This window comes from Chelonia mydas, chromosome 7 (assembly GCF_015237465.2).
Source record: "Chelonia mydas isolate rCheMyd1 chromosome 7, rCheMyd1.pri.v2, whole genome shotgun sequence".
NCBI classification, from domain to species: domain Eukaryota; kingdom Metazoa; phylum Chordata; order Testudines; family Cheloniidae; genus Chelonia; species Chelonia mydas.
The window spans coordinates 111,598,048-111,616,622 of record NC_057853.1 but is presented as its reverse complement, the minus strand read 5'-3'; the positions used below and the strand labels follow the sequence as shown (position 1 = coordinate 111,616,622).

The 18,575-nt window shown below is 39.7% G+C and overlaps 1 protein-coding gene across 5 annotated transcripts in view; it reads right to left on the bottom strand.

Moving 5' to 3' along the window:
- Nucleotides 1-4,945: 4,945 nt before the first annotated feature.
- CCDC186 (coiled-coil domain containing 186) overlaps nucleotides 4,946-18,575 on the bottom strand; it is a 55,835-nt gene continuing 42,205 nt past the window's right edge. For all 5 annotated transcript variants that reach the window (XM_037903851.2, XM_043550979.1, XM_037903854.2 and 2 more), the window contains 6 exons: nucleotides 18,248-18,503; nucleotides 16,934-17,123; nucleotides 15,368-15,448; nucleotides 13,833-14,043; nucleotides 10,931-11,150; nucleotides 4,946-9,098 (listed from right to left, as the gene is read on the bottom strand). In XM_037903851.2, coding sequence (XP_037759779.1) covers nucleotides 9,015-9,098; nucleotides 10,931-11,150; nucleotides 13,833-14,043; nucleotides 15,368-15,448; nucleotides 16,934-17,123; nucleotides 18,248-18,503 — 1,042 coding nt within the window. In that variant the 3' untranslated portion in view covers nucleotides 4,946-9,014. The remainder of the gene's footprint in view (nucleotides 9,099-10,930; nucleotides 11,151-13,832; nucleotides 14,044-15,367; nucleotides 15,449-16,933; nucleotides 17,124-18,247; nucleotides 18,504-18,575) is intronic.

The window sequence follows — 18,575 nt, the reverse complement described above, 5'->3', positions numbered from 1 at the left end:
GAAAAGTAACTGTGGAATTCTAATAAATTCCATATTTATTACCAATAGTTTAATATCAGTTTAAGACTGAGTACTTATCTACTGCTTTACACCTTTAAAACGCTTTACAAACACAGCCTTACAATATCCCTTTAAAGCAGGAATGTGTCTGTCCCCTCTCCCTTATGTGTAGAACGGGGTGAGATATTACTTGCTAAACATTGCATAGCAAGTGGCAGACCGAGGATTAGTATTAGAGAATTGGCTTCCCTGCTCAGTTACTCTGCTACTGTCAGGGCCAGCTCTAGACCAAATGGTGCTCCTGGCAAGGAGCATCTTTGGCATCCTCCCCCATTTGTTAAACTTTTAATTAACTTATTTTTATTGCATATGTAGCAAGATTTATATCTGTCATATAAGATGATAAATTTGCATGCTAGGATCTGTGAATCTGTATTTACAGAAAGTCTCAAAGGTTCCACAAGATTCTACAAAGGTCCAGAACATTCTAGGAGGTTAGTGAAAAATGAATCCACATACAGAATACCCGAAACATCTTACTTTGGCAACATGGCTTGTGCAGTGTCCTTCGTACTGGTGGAGGGGATGTAAGAGGCAAAAAACACAGCTAGACTGAGCTAGTCTATAGAGCTGACAGTAAGAAAATGTTCTGCTTCAGATCCTTATCCTGTTCCTATTGAAACCAGTCGGAGTTTGCCATTAATTCCATTGGGAATAGAAATGGACCTTTGTGTCACTGCCATCATTTCAGAAGCAATAAAATCTGAGCTAATAAAATACTTCAAAAACTCCAGCCCTCATCCTATGATTTAATCAACTCCTATAGATCTGTGGGCAGAATCGAGCCCTTAGGTTGACCATTTTGGTTGGGAAGTGAAGCAAAATGGAACCCAGTTTGCTCTCCTACTGCTCCATTGCTCTGCTGTATTCACCTTGCTGTCGGAAAGGAAGCAGTTATGGCTTGTACTTACAAAAGCAGCTGATCTGTTAAGATGCTGTTCTTACAATAATCTGACAGCAGCAATTGATCTGGCCCATGTTAATGAATATTGGATTTCCAAGTTTGTATTGGAGGAAAAAGGATATTTTAATGGCAAGGCCCAGTTGTTGGAGCTGATTATAATAAAGAGAGAGTGGGTGAAGGGAATGCCTTTTATTGGATCAACTTCCATTGGTCTCTCTCATATCCTGGGACTAACATGGCTACAACACTATAGTCAAAATAGTACAAAAGCTCACCATAGATCAGATCTACTGCCAGTTATAGGATGGGGGGAAAAATCTGACTCTGGCTTCCAAAAGTTTAAGTACAATACAGAATGTACACAATTCTGAAATTGGTTTTACTGTTAGTGCAAGTGTATCTGCAGTATACAATCACAATGATGTACTGCCATCTTTTGCTTATGCAGTGCAATAGCAAGTTCTACTTACAGTAACCAGACTTACCAGGCCCAGTCTCCGCTTCCGTAACAAGGGTTAATTGGAAACTATTGGCACTGGAGCATTTAATCTGACCACTAACTTTCTAGACAGACAAGCAGTTAAATATATGCCAACTCATCCCCATTTCTTTATTCAATTTTATAATCCTAGATACTAGTTGTCCGGGTTCATATTTGGACTTGTTCTGATCGCTTATGAACAGATTAGGGTATAAAACCATTGTTAGGTCTGATTTCTCTTGTTAAAATATTCTCCGTTGTATAGTTTGAGTGATTACTCAGTTTCAGACGTTGCCCCAGGAAATGACACCTCATCACCATTGTAGATTTGTAGATTCCAAGGCCAGAAGGACCATTTTGATCATCCAGTCTGACCGCCTGTACACTACAGGCCATAGAACTTCCTCCACGTAATTCTGAGATCATATCTTTTAGAGAAACATCCAATCTTAATTTTAAATTCAGTGCTGGAGAATCCACCATGACCCTTGGTAAATTCTCCCAGGGATTAATTACTCACCATTTAATAATTTACATCTTATTTCCAATCTGAATTTATCTAGCTTCAACTTCAAACCATTGGATGGTGTTACTACTTTCTCCATTAGAGTGAAGAGCCCATTATTAAATGTTTGTTCCCATGTAGCTACTGATAAACTGTAATAAAGTCATCCCTTAACCTTCTTTGTTAAACTAAACAGATTAAGCTCTTTGAATTTCTCTCTAAGGCATGTTTTCTAATCCTTTAATCATTTTCATGGCTCTTTGCTGAACCCTCTAAGTTAACATCCTACTTGAATTATTATATACAGCAGAAATTGGACATAGTTTTCCAGCAATCATTCCACTAGTGCTGGACAAGTAACATAACTTCTCTCCCACTACTCAAGATTCCCCTGTTTATGCATCTTAGGATCTCATTTGCTCTTTTAGCTGCAGTCATAGTAGAAGCTCATGTTGAACTGATTAGCCTCTTCCACCCCCAAATGTTTCTCAGCCACTGCTTCCCAGGATAGTCCCTCATCCTGTAAGTATGGCCTACGTTCTCTGTTCCTAGATGTGTATGTTCACATTTAGTGGTATTAACCATTTTGTTTGCTTGCTCCTAATTTACCAACTGATTTAGATTATCTGAATCAGTGACCTGTCTCCTTCATTATTTACTGTTCCTCCAACTTTTGTGACCACTGCAGACTTTCAGTGATTACTTTCTTCCAGGTCACTGATAAAAATGTTTTAGTGTAAGGTCAAAACCAGATTCCCACAGGAAACACAGCCACTAATGAGTATTTTCCATTTCGAGACATTTTGAGCAAGTAGCCAGTTAATCCTTTTAATGTGTGCTATGTTAATTTTATATTCTAGTTTTTTAATCCAAATATGATATGGTACCAAGTCAAATGTCTTGCAGAAGTCACCATAAGCCCATGTTTTGCATTAATTATATTGCCCTCCTTTGATTCTTTATTAATCAAGCCCCATATAAACCACTCCATTATATTGCCTGGGATCGATTGTCAGGTTGACAGCCCTATACTTACCCAGGTCATCCTGTTTTAGCCTTTTGAAATATTGGCACAAGATTAGCTTTCTTCTGAACTTCCCCAGTGTGCCAAGACTTATTGAAAATCAGCATCAACATCCAGCAACTTCCTCAGCCAGTTTTTTAAACTCTTAGATGCAATTTATCTGGACTTGATTTTTAAAATCTAAATTTTAATAGCTCGTCTCACATTGTTCAGAGATTCTAGTGGAATGGAAAGAGTTATCTTCACCATATGATGAAGCTATATACTTTTTCCCCCCAAATACAGAACAGAGTTATTGAATACATCTGCTTTTTCTGTATTATTGATGAGTCTACCATTTCCATAAAGTAATGGACCAATACCATTGTCAGGATTTTTTGTTCCTAATGTATTTTAAAAACAAAAAAATCCACCTCTTGTCCTCAGTTCTGCTGGCCATAGATTTCTCTGTCTTTTGACTTCCCCTATTTTCTACAATTCCTAACTTCCGATTTATATTCACTATCAACTTCCCCTCTTTCATTTTGTTGTTTTTAAATTGTTTGACTGCATTCACTTTGCCTCTAAACCAGGTGGGTTTTTTAACCAATATGACATTTGTGGAATTGTGGCTTTGAGCATCTAGTAAGTTCTTAGATAATTGAGAATTATCATTCACTTTTTATTTAAATTCTTCCTCCTGGTTCATTTGGCTCATAATTAAGTTTTGTGAAATTGGCCCTATTAAAGCAGTGTGTGTGTGTGAATTACTGGTCTGGACTCTAGTCTGCTTGCATGACCAAGTCATGATCACTTGTACCAAAGCTATGGTTCATTTCTAGTTGGGTGATCAGTTCCTCTTGTATGTCTTAGAACAAGGTCTACTACAGAATTCCCTCATGTTGTCTACAACACTTTTTGAGTTAGGAAGTTGTCATCTATGTTTACAAATTCCAAGGATGTCTTTAGCACTGGCAGTATGAGACCTCCACCATAAGTCACTTCATTTGAAGTCCCCTCTTGTGATCATTCATGTTACAGATAGGTGTGTAAGGAGGCAGTCATCCTTTCTGAACTATGATTTGGTGGTCCGTAGCAGACACTAAGACCACATCTTGAGCTTTATCTCTTAGGACATTCATCCTTAACCTTGGAAGAAAGTGGTTTTGAATGCTTGTCAGTGACTTGGAAACAGCTAATGCCATTTTTGACAGAGTGCTGCTTCTCCTCCCGTTTTGCCCACTCAATCCTGCCTAAAATAAGATACAACCATTGATTTATATTTTTTTTTAACGTTTAGTACCAGTCATCCTCCCCAGGTTCAGTAATAGCAATGCAATCCAAATTATACTCAAAGATCAGCAATTCTCTTGTTACCTAGGCTCCCAGCAATTCAGTAATTTCTTTCCATGGCCCTTGGGTCATTCATCACTTTTGTTCTCAACTCATGTCATCAGTTACCCATTTTGGGCAGATTTACACTCCCACTCTGGAGAAAAGGAACTGGGCATGGCCCAGGATGTGGGCTACCTCTTGCAAGGGGTATTGCATGGCCTCTCCGAAATATAGGAGCTATAACAGCTAGGTGATATTAATAAGCCACGTGTAAATAAAAAGGATACCAGAGGTGCTGCAGGGAGGTACAAAATACAGCCTTCTGTAACCATGTAACTGTCCAAGCTTCCAAATACACACTCCCCCACACCCTTAAATTAAGATGTAATTGGAAATATCTGTGCTCTGGGCATATGAGTCTCAGACATCCAAAAATCACTTGATTTTAAAACCATGTTTAGATTCTCCTGCACAACTTGAACTCTCATCCACATCATAGGTTCCATCACCAAAATGTTAGTCAGAGTTTCACATCTTATAAAGAAACATGCAACAAAAGCAAAGATTGGAATTGGGGAGCCTCCCCTTTCTGAGAATCTGGGCCTTAAGCCTTCCTCATGCCAAGTATTTCCCAGATGTGACATGTGAAAACAAGCATTCAGATATTTTCATGTTTATTATTTCAAAGTACACTATATACATAATGTATAGTCATGTCTTGAAAAACTTCATTTTATACAGAAATGTATCTACAAAATTAACAATCAAATCAATAGTCAAAGTATCTTTGTCAATACACATATGTACATATTGGAAGATTGAACATCATTGTCACCATCAACAGAGAATGGGTAAGTAAATAAAACCCTTGGGGGGAATCTAGTAACTAGATCATTTTGTATCATAACTGAAAATTCTTTATTTGGCAACATTTTCAGCTATCTTTTTGATGGGCATGAAAAGGTTGATTTCTTACGCCACCTACTGTTACTAATAGTTAATAGCACAGTCGTGTCAATAGTTTTAAAAAAAAAAAAGTGAAAAGTATTGGCTGCTATTGACAGTTTATGGAGACGCCTGTACATCTGAACTGCCTTGCTGCTCCCAAAGTAAGTAGTGGGTATAAAGTTTTAGATAACACAGCAATTCTACTGCCGTGCTGAACCAGTTTCAAAAGTTACACTTGTTTCAGCATGTTGCCAGCAACGAGCAAAGATCAGTAAGCAACTGCAGAGCAGAAAATGTTTTGGGAAAACAAACCAGATCCCATTGTTTTCTAGAAAAGTCTGTTCACAAAAAAAACTTGCATACACTTAAGTGGATTTAAAAGGGAAAGGACAACTGATGTCTGGCATAGAGGGTGCCATTCAGATACATGGGCCTGACTTCCTAATCTGGAATAGGATTTTCCATGGTGTGGAAAGACCACCACAGCTAGGCAGCCAGAAGCAATTTTCTTTAGGACCTGAAACCACAATCCACCTGGATGGTGGGATGTGTTACCAAAAAAAAAAACACTGCAAATTCTACTTCAGCCCATACATGCAACTGGCGAAAGGTTTAGATGGGTATTTTCAGAAGAAACTTGAGGCAGCTAACAGCCTGTCTCTCCTTCTGAAAACACTAGCCTACTATTCTTCCTAGAATTCAACATACTGAATTTATTTAAAAAAAAAACTCCCTCCATCTTTGAGAGCCTGGACGATACTTATCACTGCAGCGGCTAGCACAAAGCTGATGCAACACTCCAGTTCCCCAAACAAGGATCAACTGGATACAATTGTTGCACAGGCCTTGTGCTGATTCCATAGAGGGCTGGATTTCACTTTGATTTAAAGCTATTCCCCTAGAAAAGAGGCTGTTAACAAAAATGTTTTACCTCCACTAAAGAAATCATTCCAGTCCTTGCAGTATACCATGAAAACACTAGCATAGGAGTCAGACAAGAATCTTCATGAGGAAAATACAAGCTTCTCTTAATTCGCAGCATCATCTTCTATATGAGAAAATTGACATCTGTACAGTCAAGCAAAACTACTAACATTATTCCTAAAACAATCTGCATCATGTCAAAAGTATGATGGCAAAGATGTGTATAGGCACTAACGTAAATACTGGAGTGCCATTTCCGGCTGTGGCAGGGGCTTTAAAGAAAAAGCCTCTACAAAACATCTGACTAGAATATAATGAACACTAGGATGTCATGGCCACTACATACACAATTTATACAACCAAGGGAAAAAACCCTGTAAATGTGAGTGTTTAACACAGAGGAAGCAGCACCTTTCAGCAAGACAAGAGGATAACGGGGTGCTCTAAAATCATTTAAGAGCTGGAATGACACAATGCCATAAAGCAGTAAGAATTTCCACAATATCATTGCACTTATCCCATCTGCATCACATTTCTTTACTACATTCACATTAAACAGCTGCAGAACACCACACTAAAAGGTTACATTAATATTAAATACTCCAGCAAATAGCAAGCTTGGTTTCAGATTAAACAGTGGAAACATTCAGTTTATTTTTTTAAAGCATGAAAACAGATCTGGTACATGTAGGTATGAGAACTTAGTTGTTGTTTGGAGATGTGACCGTTGTTTGGAGATGTGACCATTGTTCCTGAAAACTTTGTTCTGCCGTGGGGTCTAATTCAGTCAGACACACTTACTAGTCCACTGACTTCAAGAGGGGCCAGAATTTCACTCACTGGCACAACACCCATTAAAATCAATGGAAGTAGGATTTTCTCCTTCAGAGGTTAACAAAGTTTCCTACTCACTTAATGAAGGAGAGGTAAGCCTGATCCAGGCTGGCTAAGCTTTCCATCACTGGCCTCATTTGTTCTTAGATCTTGAAAAAAAGTATTTAAAAAAAAACTAAGGTTGAGAGCCACAGTTGGAGTTGGGGAAAATGTGCCCCAAGTTTTGAATCAATAGTTTTTACCTTCTTCCAAATAAATGCTCAATAAAAAAAAAGTAAAGATGACAGTTATTCAGGACTCATAAGGAACTCTAAGCAGACCAGGCCTTGATCCTACAAACACTTACAGACCTTGCTTAACTTTATATGTAGGAATAAATCTCACTGACAATCAGAATTATTCTCATAGACCACGTTAAGCACTCATGGGTAAAACTTTCAGAAGGGTTAAAGTGATTTAAGGGCTTTTGACAATACATAGGCACCTACATAACTTAGATCCCTTGGTAACTTTTACCCTGTGTCTACAGATTACAGCTCGGTTTGCACATGAAGTAAGGGGGTAGGAGGTGAGGGGATATAGAAACATTTAAAAGATTAATAGACAACACTGCAATAAGGTTTTTAAGTGGCCTTTCAAATTAAAACGGGTAATATTAAAATTGTGGAGTGTACATGTGCACTAAATACTTTTCATGAGAATAGGAAGTGCAAATATTTAATAAATACAGTATAAATCCTAAATATATTTACAAGATGAACTGGTCTGACTCAGGCATTTTAGTTACATGGGCACTAATTCCACAAAATACGCATTTACTGTAGGAGTGGAACCATTCCAGTCCATCTATTACCTTTTTCTAATATTACACTGTAGAAAATATTGTGACTCAGCCTCGAGGTGACACCATTCTTGTTACTTCCCCATCACTTTGAATGAAGGGTGGAGATATCACCTGACATTTCAAATGATGGTCACAGTTAAGTCATTTTGACAGACTAATTCACATTAGTAAAGTGGAGTGTGATGTTTGTTTAGCTTCTACAGTTCCACCAATAAATTTCAATTCACCGTTTAAATATACCTTACGGTCAGTTTTACTAGCTGGGCTATACTTACAATTAAGATGACTAAACATAATGGGGGGAGGGTTTTGTTTTTTTAACAGATTGGAATGTCTTGGAATAAGGGAGTATGTATATAAATAATGGACAACTTAACTCACACACGTTAAAAGTTGTGTTAATTTATATTGAAAATCAAATTTATTTTACAAAATCTACCTGAGTTCAAAGTTATTCAGATTCATATGTCCAGAGATGTGGATTTTATGAAAGACTTGGTGAGTTGATACAGTCTGATATAGCTGAAAATGCCTAGTATCAGCAGCAGAAGTTTCTCATTCTAATTTCTTGCTAGTTTACCTACCCCCCACAAAAAAAAGTCAGTTCATATTCAGTTTCTAGGTAAGCCATTAAGCTTTTGTCCAGTGGTAAAATATGCATCATGTCCTTAATTATTTTTACAAAAGTTAATTATAAAGCCCCTTTCCCATGCATATGTTAATTGCTTGATCAACTTAAATATATCAAACACTTACAGAGTAGGGAAGAAGATTCTGAAAGCCCTGGAAGCTCAGTAGCACTGGATATGTTCCACAGCAAATCAATTTTTCTCCCCTGCAAGCTTTATCATTAGCAGGCTGTTTAATTGCACAGTGCAGAAATTAAAATCTCACTGAAATGTACTCTACATGTAGTGCACACCGCAAAGCATCTGGATGCCTTAATTTCAGAGAAGAGTTCTAAGAATGTAGCCTATAGTAAAGTTCATCAATGGCTGAGGCAAAACACCCTTCACACCTGATCCTACAGAGCCTCTCCCATCCAGAAGGACAATTTGTATGGTTAAAGTTTTGCAGGATTAGGCCCTGCCATTGGTTGACACTCGGTTTACAGGAGAAACTTCAAAATGACAGTCTGCAGCACCTGTTTCTTTGTTCTGACTGTTCCATAGTTTGTTACACTTGCTTCATCCTCCGTTCCAGTTCATGCTGGTGCTTAATAAGCCGTTCTATTTCTGTTCCTAGTGTCTGCAGATTTTCCTTTGAACAAAAGAGAAGGGAACAATAAGAGGAAAACATCAGTAGATGCAACATACAATACTGAATTTAAATTACCACTTGCCATCAATATGAGTGGACTGCTACCTGAAAATAGCATGCTTACTTGGCAGTGAAAAGGTGGGGGAGCAACCCTTCTCTCCCCACATTAATAGTGAATGTGATGCTCTAAAGGACAGTATCTTTCTTATAGATTTTAGGATTCTACTGAGCATGCTGAAAAGGTATACTGCTTCAGTTCAAAACTAATCAATATATAAAGATAGACATGGAATCAGAGAGCAGCTTATACAGTAACTCCTCGCTTAACGTTGTAGTAAAAAAATGCAAAAGTTCCTGAAAAATGCAACCTTAACCAAACGATGTTAAGCAAATCCAGTTTCCCCATAAGAATTAATGTAAATTGGGGGGAGGGGTATGTTAGGTTCCAAGGAAATTTTTTTCACCAGACAGAAGACTATTAAGTTTTAAACAAAATTTAATACTGTACACAGCAATGATTGTGAAGCTTGGTTGACGTGGTGAAGTCAGAGGGTGGGATATTTCCCAGGGAATGCCTTACTGCTAAATGATGAACTAGCACTCAGTTGAGCCCTCAAGGGTTAACACATTGTTAATGTAGCCTCACACTCTACAAGGCAGCACAAATGGAGGGAGGGGAGGCAGCATGGCAGACAGAGATGTGCATTGCCCCTTTAAGTATGCTGTCCCCACTTTAAGTACATTGCCCTTTTAAGTAGATCAGCAAGTTGAGACAGCTGCTGCTGCCAGCAAGCCTCCCTCCGTCCTGAGCCTTGTCATGTCCACCCACCTGCTCTATGGAGATGGGGTAAGTGGAGTGCAGGGGAACACCCTGACATTAGCCCCCTCTTTTCCACCCCCCTTGTATAGCAAGCAGGAGGCTCCCAGGAGCAGCTCCAAGGCAGAGGGGCAGGAGCAGGACATGGCAGTCGGGGGGAGGGACTAGGGTGACCAGACAGCAAGTGTGAAAAATCAGGACGGGATGGTGGGTAATAGGAGCCTATATAAGAAAAGACCCAAAAATCGGGACTGTCCCTATAAAGTCAAGACATCTGGTCACCCTAGGAGGGACAGCTGAACTGCCGACAACTGATAGCCTGCTGGGCGGCTGCCACACAGGGAACTTAAGGGAGCTGGGAGCTGATGGGGGGCTGCCAGTCCACCCTGGTTCCAAGCCCCCACCAGTTTGCTGCAATGGGCTGCTCCTTCTGCAAGCAGTGGACAAAGCAGGTGGCTGCCAAACAATGTTAAGGGACCACTGCACAACTTTAAAAGAGCATGTTTCCTAATTGATCAGCAAAGTAACACCGTTAACCGGGATGACTTTAAGCGCTTGCATATTTATACCTGCCTCTGGAAATTTCCACTACATGCATCTGACGAAGTGGATATTCACCCACAAAAGCTTATGCTCCAATACATCTGTTAGTCTATAAGGTGCCACAGGACTCTTTGCTGCTTTTACAGATCCAGACTAACACGGCTACCCCTCTGATACTTTAAAGTGAGGAGTTACATTCCTTACTAACTGTTAATCATGAGCCTAGTGGTAGGAGAATCATCCCCATTTTAAGAAACACACACACACAAAATTCCAACCTGTACAGAAATCAGAACGTGTGTCTTTTGAGCATATTTTTTGCTCTCTCTCACTGTCAATGTTCCAAGACAAACCATAATGATGATCTCTAGAGAGACCTCTTCTTTGGTAGTTGTGTGTTCAGGGCAGTATTTATTTGAGAAGAGCAAAAAAAAATTGACTCATAGAATGAAAGGCTACCATAGGTACTCACTTTAAGTGTAATATTCTTTAATAAAGTATCCTCTAGCACAGCCTGTAGCTTCCTGTTTATCTCCAGAGAGAGTTCTAATGTGAGCCCACTGTCTGCGGGATGCGATGTATACAGGGATGCCATGATGCCACCGCGCCTGCTCAAATGGACTTTGTTAAAGTCCGAGGCTTCTGAGGACAGTGTGCCAGCTTCTTCCCGCAAAATGTAACTCTGAATAATTCTGAAAAAAGAGAAATCCAAGTGAAACTTCAGGTGTTGAGTTATGGTTCAGGATTCTTTGCGGGAGGTATATATACTATATTTGGGTTACAACAAAACAGATCTTCACATGCATGATGTCAAGAGCAAAAACCTGATACAAAAGCTCCAAGGCTTAGAAGGGTGTATTCAGACGTGGAGATGGCTGAAGCCATTTCTTGCCACACACAGATTCATCTCCTTTTTCACATATTAACAGCAATCATCACCCAAAATAGGATTTCACCCTTGGTCTCTCCTTCTGGGTGGACCCTGGAAATCTTTAACTCTCATTTAAGTCAAAAGCAAAGCTTTTACTGACTTCAGTGGGGTTGGGATTTCACCCCAAAAATACACTTAGTGACAAAAACCAACCCTGGTACTGAAGGCCACCGCTTTAGCAAAGGACTAAGCTCCTTAGGGAAGGGACCATCTTTGTTTTTTGTATTTGTACAGCACCTAGCACAATGAGGTCCCGGTCCATGAGTGGGACACCCAGATGCTACAGAAAAGCAAATAAATAATAAAAGGATGTGAATTGCAACTGTAACAGTTCTTGGAGACAGAACCTTATGATGTAGTCTGACTAGAATCCAAAGCATTTCCAGAAAAAATGTCAGTTTTGTTAGCAGAAATATTCAAAGGTGGGATTTTGCAAAGCATCTGAGTGACTCAAAAGTACAAGTCACAGATCCCAAAAAGTTGCAAGCCTGTCCAAATTTAATTCAACCCCTTCTGCCATTATAATGTAGTCTTTAATTACATGATCACATACGACTTTTTTCTATAGTCCCCTGCCTCATGGCGTGCACAGGGTGGATGTTCTGGAGATGAATAAGAGTTGTGTAATTACGGAGACCCCTGTCTCACCTCGTGAAGTTGGAAGGTGAGCAGTGAATGAGGCAAGGGATGACAGGAAGATAAAGAATGGTGTCATAGGTAAGGCAGCTGGATGCTATCCCTGGATAACTGGATTCTATCCCTACCTCTGCCACTGAGTTCTTTTGTGATGGTGGGCAAATCACTTAATCACACTTTCCACAGACCATTACTAATTGTGTGATCCTTATTTCCTGGATGCTTTATGTCAGACCGTTGAATTTGATTTGCAGAAATGCTGAGCACTCACTGCTGCAACTGAAGTCACTAGTAGCTGTGCTTTGAATGTATGAAGTGCTATATAATGCTAAGTACTCAAACACTAGGGTCTGATTTTTCCAATTGGACACTTAGACTGGTAGACACTTTCAACCTTACTCTGTGCCTCAATTTCCATCTGTAAAAGAGGGATAATATCCCTTCTCCTCACAGGGATATTGTAAAAATACACTTTTGAGGTTTATGAAGCATTCAGCTACTGTTGAGATGAGCCTCATAGAAAAGCTCATGAGGAAAATTAACAATTCTGTCCTCAGAGCAGGGTTTAAATAGGGTACAGTAAATAAGGCCTCGGGGCACTCATTGAACAGAGAGGATAAAACAAAATACCGAGTAGCTGCTTATTGGGTGAGCACTGTCCATCGTGCTCAGAATGAATCTGCACTGATTCAATTTACATGAAAGGCAGTAATTACTGAGAGTTAGAAAATTGCATTAGGTTTCTGAAAGGTTTTTTTTTTTTTTCTAATTAGTCACTTTTAAATCATAGCTGCTTTTCAGAACAGCCTGTGTTTTTATACATGAGACACCAAACACATTACTTGTTTTTAGTATGTTTTTGAAGTGCCAAAGTTATTAATAGTTGTTTGGCTTTGTTACAGTCTGAATGAGACAGCTTGTTTAGCATTTCTGTTGTAGTAGCTCCTAAGGAACCCAGTGAGGGATCAAGGCCCTGTGTTACAAGGCACTGTACTGGCACTACAGAGGGTCCCCACCCCAGGGAGCTCACGATCTTTTATGAGAGACCATCTCATGAGATGGCATCACCATAATAGAGGACTGCATGTGGTATTGGTTAGATTTAATACAAACAACATTCCTTCAAAACAGAGTATGCTCCAACTTCTTCCTTATGACCCCCGGCAATACTGAACGAGCAGACCTTAGACAGGAACCTAGCCAGCACGCTAAATGACAGGAGATCCCATAGCCTGCACAGCATGGAGAAGAGAAATCTTATATCGTATACTAAAGATGGACAGGCTTTGGCTCAGATATTTTATTACAGTAGGCATCAATCATCACTTATTATTTGTATTATAGTTGCACCTAAAGGCTCCCATCAGGAATTATACTAGACTCTGTATCAACAGAGGACCTCTCAGCATAGAAACGATGCATCACAAACAACATTTTTTTTGAGAGAGAAGAACTTGACTCTCTATACCAATGTCAAACCTCAAACAGCCAGAGGGAGTCGCTGTTAAAGCAGAGGCACTGTTGACAGGGTGAGAACCTGCAGCACTGACAGCTCCTGACAAGTTCAAGGAGCAAAGGGGACTAAGCCACAGATCCAGGGCCTTCCATTTGGTGCTGCATAGTCTAGTAACTGTTCACAGAAAATAAGGTGAACATTAAAATCTGAGGTCTGCTGTGGTTGCAGATGTTTTATCATTTAACATTTTTCTATCTCAAGTTAACATTGTGTGTGTTATGTAAGAGAGAGTGTTCCAATGCAGGACAGTCATTGAGAGCCAACACTATGTGATCCAAATATCATTCATACTTGGTTTTTTTCCGGATTTCCTCCACCAGTTGCTTAATGTGATCCTCCATGAATTCCATCTTTTCATTTTTCCGAGCATGAGCCTTCTGTAGTCTTACTATTCTCTCAATCAGGACAGCCTTGTCGACTTCTGGGAAGCTATCGGCAGCTCCTGAAGATCCAGTATTCTCAGGCGAGCGATCTTCGTTGCTGCTTCGTGCGTTAAGGGACCCTACCAAACAGTGACGTTGTTTAGAACTGTGTATGTTATAATAAAGTACTTCTTGCCAAGTACGCCAGTCCATCTCATCACAAAATCAATAGCTCCAGACTGTGCCCAAAAATTTTCTTCATAAAATATTGATCTCATTTAGCTACTCCTGGAGTAGCTGCACATAACTACAGTACCATTTTCACTATATAGGTTCAGACAATGGTAAACCCCTCAGTGCAAACACAGCTATCACGGAATAAAGGTGCTTCCATCAGTATATAGCCTATTTCTGTACAAGAACCTTTATACTGATATAACTGCCCACGCTAGAGAGTTGGATCAACTTAATTGTATTATGTTCTACACGAATATAGTTAAACTTTTACCAAAAAAACTACAGCTAGACCAGTGAAACTATTAAATACAAGAGTGCTGCAGGGTTGATGGCAGGAGAAGGACTGAGAAGCTCTGGAAGTGATGGGGATGGAGAGGGATTACGAAGAGAAAAGAAAGGGCTACATATCTCAAACACAACTTTATGGACTAAAGGTGCATCAACTTTGATATAATTAACCTAATTTAAAATTATGTGATATCGATCAGGTAAATAAATGCCAATGATACAGCAGAAAAAAAAACATTTTTCTTCATGGTAGAACAATAAAGGAATAAATTTGACAAGCACACTGATGCCTGTAAATATGCCCATTGATTTACCAGTTACACAGTGCCAACTGTCAATTAGTGCAATTTAATTAAACAATAATGGAGACAACTACTGATTTTTGCTTTGCCTTTGGCTACATTTAAGTGTCATCTAAGGTACCTCTGAACATAAAAGCAGCAAGTTCAAAAAGATAGGAATAAAAAAGCTAGACTGTCTATAATAAGAACACATGGCTACAATTATATTAACAAGTGCCATTATTAGGCCTGAGACCCCTATATCTATATTAAGTTCCTGAACCTCAATGAATTCCCCAGACTTTGCAACATGAGAAAGATATTCCTTTTTCTCGGTTATACATACATTGATTTTCAGTTAAGGATTACTGGGAAAACACTGCAATTATCAGGTCTATGTATCTCAAAACTAAAAAAGAAAAGGGGGATAGCAAACTAAAACGGACTCCAGGACTTTCGCTACCAAGACTGATGATATTCCATAAGTCTTGGTGTTCTACAGGAGAAAGTGTTAACAAAAGCATTGCTCAGAAGTACATAACCTACAGAAATAACTAGTAACTATTTAAAACACAAACACCCTAAATCTGTGGCAGTAAAGTAAGTTTGAGTTATTAAAACTGAATAGTAAAGGCAGAACTGTTATTTGTTACGTTACCTGATGAGCTGGAACGACTCCCCATACTGCTAACTTCTTTATCACAGCCGCCATTTTCAATCTGATCCAATTTCCTTCGTGCTAACAAGAAAACATGAGGAAGGTTACCAAAATATGAAAAAAAAATCCTAAGAAAATGGAACCCGCACATACACACCACCCCAATCCATCAGGAACTGAGACAATTTTCTTTAATTGCCAAATCATACATGTGAGAATACTACAGACTAACAAACCATGTGAACATCACTAAGTGCTTGGTCTAATGCCCACTGAAATCCATGGGCTTTGGATCAGTCCTCAAGTGAAGAGGTAACTCCATGCACTGGGTTGTCTTGAGACTACTATTTAAGCCATGCTTTATTATTGATATGGCATGCTATTTAAATAGCTAATGAATGACATAACACAGCCCTGCTCTGTGGAAATCAGTTATTCCGTGACTGCTACCACTACAGTGGCTGTGCCCAGATGTTGAATAGTGCTGGGAGAAGAAGTATGAGCACATGTGTTCATACCTGTATAAGAAGGTAAACAGAACTTCCTCTCCCAATATATGAATAGTACATAAGAGTTATGTTTTCACATAAATTCCAAACACCTCATTAAGCCAAACTGCACTCTAAATTCAGAGCACATGCACTTCTGAATTATTAATGTTAACTTCCTGAAAGTACAAAATTAATAATCAGTCTCTGTATGAATATATATATATTTAAACAGATGAAGCACTTCCTTAAAATTAAATTACAAATGCCACCAACAATAATTCTGGCTACAGTTGGCATTTAGAAAGCTTCTGATGTGTCTTGAATAGCCTTCTGTGTAATGATAAGGAATCACATGTATCTGGTTACCATGGATGAAGTCTCAGTTGTCCCATGCCATTTGATTCATAGAATATCCTTTTAGCTGAATACCAAGAATGTGTAGATCCCTTCCAGTACTTCTATTTTAATCAAGTCAGCATTTGAAAATCACACACATAACATGCAAGCAATTTGCTGCCTATGAGATTCGATCTCCGATTTGATAAAAAGAAGGCCTGCAAGGATTGCACCCTAACAGAATATACGGATGCAGGCAGGAATCCTTCTCTAGCTGTGTATGCAGGGCGTGAGGAGGAGTATGTTAGTACACTCTAGTGCAGGGGTTCTCAATCTTTTTCTTTCTGAGCTCCCCCACCCCAACATGCTATACGAACTCTACGGCCCACCTGTGCCACAACAACTAGTTTTCTGCATATAAAAGCCAGGGCTGGCATTCGGAGGTAGCAAGCAAGACAATTGCCTGGGGTCGCATGCCACAGGGGGCCCTGCGAAGCTAAGTTGCTCAGGCTTTGTCTTCAGACCCGGGTGGCAGGGCTCGGGGACCTGGGCTCCAGCCCCATAAAGTGGTGTTTCGGCTTTCTGCCCTGGGCTCCAGCGAGTCTAACACTGGCCCTGGTTGGTGGACCCCTGAAACCTTCTCATGGTCCCTCCAAGGGGCCCCCAGACACCTGGTTGAGAACAACTACTCTAGTAGACACAAGACTAATTCGGGGGAGGGCGGGGGGGGAGTTTGCACCTTGCTGAAGTTGCTTGGTGAGGTCTTTAAGATTTGCCACATGTTTACGCTTTTGAGTAACCAACTCGTCTTTTAATTCATCTACTTGGGTGTTCAGTGCTGTTAGTTCTTTCTGTTGAGAAGCCAAGTCTGTCTGCAGTGTCTGGACTTCATGTTTATGTAGCTCTTCCTCCTTTTGCAGTTTGTTTGCCTGAATTTACAATAAAAAAAAAACATCTAAAATCACTAGGCATAACCATCTGCTTAATGTCAACATCACCACCGCTTTGCACCTGCCCTTCATCTGAGAATCTCACATCATTTTATGAACCATTAATTAAGCCAAATACCACCAGTGTGGGATAGCCCAAGGCAGTAAACAGGGTGTACTACTTATTCCAGAATTTAGCACAGTACAGAATAAGATTTAAACTCTAAAAATAATCCAGTTTGTAACTTTTCAAAATATATCTGCACACAGTAAAACAGAACCATGATGAGGCGATTAGTAATAATTTTTATTATAGCCACAAAATTATTCTTACAACTGATGGGAGCATACAGATACAAGCACAAAGGCTGCTCCAGGTTGATTTTAAGTCATTTTACGAAAGGACCTCCAGTTGTGGCACACTTGATACACAAAATCAAGCTGCAATCCTGCAAATGCCTACACAAGTGAGTAGTCCTATTGAAGTCAGAGTGGGCCTATTTAAATTACACTGTTAAATATTACAGGAGTACCTCTGGACAATGGGAGCAGCCTAAAATAATTCTAGTCTCCTATATAACAAACAAGTTCTTTAAACATGAATGATGTGCAGAGTCAGTTTCACATGTGAGTTAAATCCTGCTGGGTATAAAACCGAATTAAGGCAGTCCAGGGCCCTAGGCATGCCATGACATTGGCCTCCTGCTATGACTCCACCCCCACTGCCCTAATTCTGTGCTGAGACCCCATCCTTCATCTACCTAAATGACGGAGGCTGAAGTCAACTCTTGCCTCCTAGAGAGACAGGAGAAGCAACAGGGTCCCTCTCCCAGAGCACTGGGTCTTCCACTGACACATATAGGACAGTTCACATGTCAAAGCTATGGTTCTATGGAGTCTACAGGCTCAGGAAGAAGTTTTTGGTTACATTCAGATCACATTTCCAAGCTTTTATTCACAACTGCAAGGGCTAGCAACTAACTTTTTAAATGAAAGCTGAAATTCTGCACTCAAGATGACACTGCACGAGCTGGAGCCTTGGCACAAACCTTAGAGCCTTTGCATTAATCCAGCCCTGATCAGATAACCTATTAGTACAAAATCCATCTGCATGTTGTACTCACCAGATCATCTTTAGTCTGTCTCACATGTTCCAGCTGACTCTGTAACTCTCTTTCACTGTAGGTAAGCTTATCGAGCTGGGTCTGTAAGAAGTTGGTTTCAGACTGCAGCTGTGCATTCTTACTCGTTAGCTTTTCAGTGAATACAAGCAGCTCAGATTCTCTTTTCCGACTGCCTTCAATGTCCTTTTGGAGATCAGTAATCAGAGAGTTCAGACTGTCCAGTTCTTCCTTCAAGGTGTCGATTTCTTGTTCATCTCTACCAAAACAAATGTATTTAATCTCAAGTCACCCCTAAAACATTTATCAAATGTGAAAATACTAAATAATA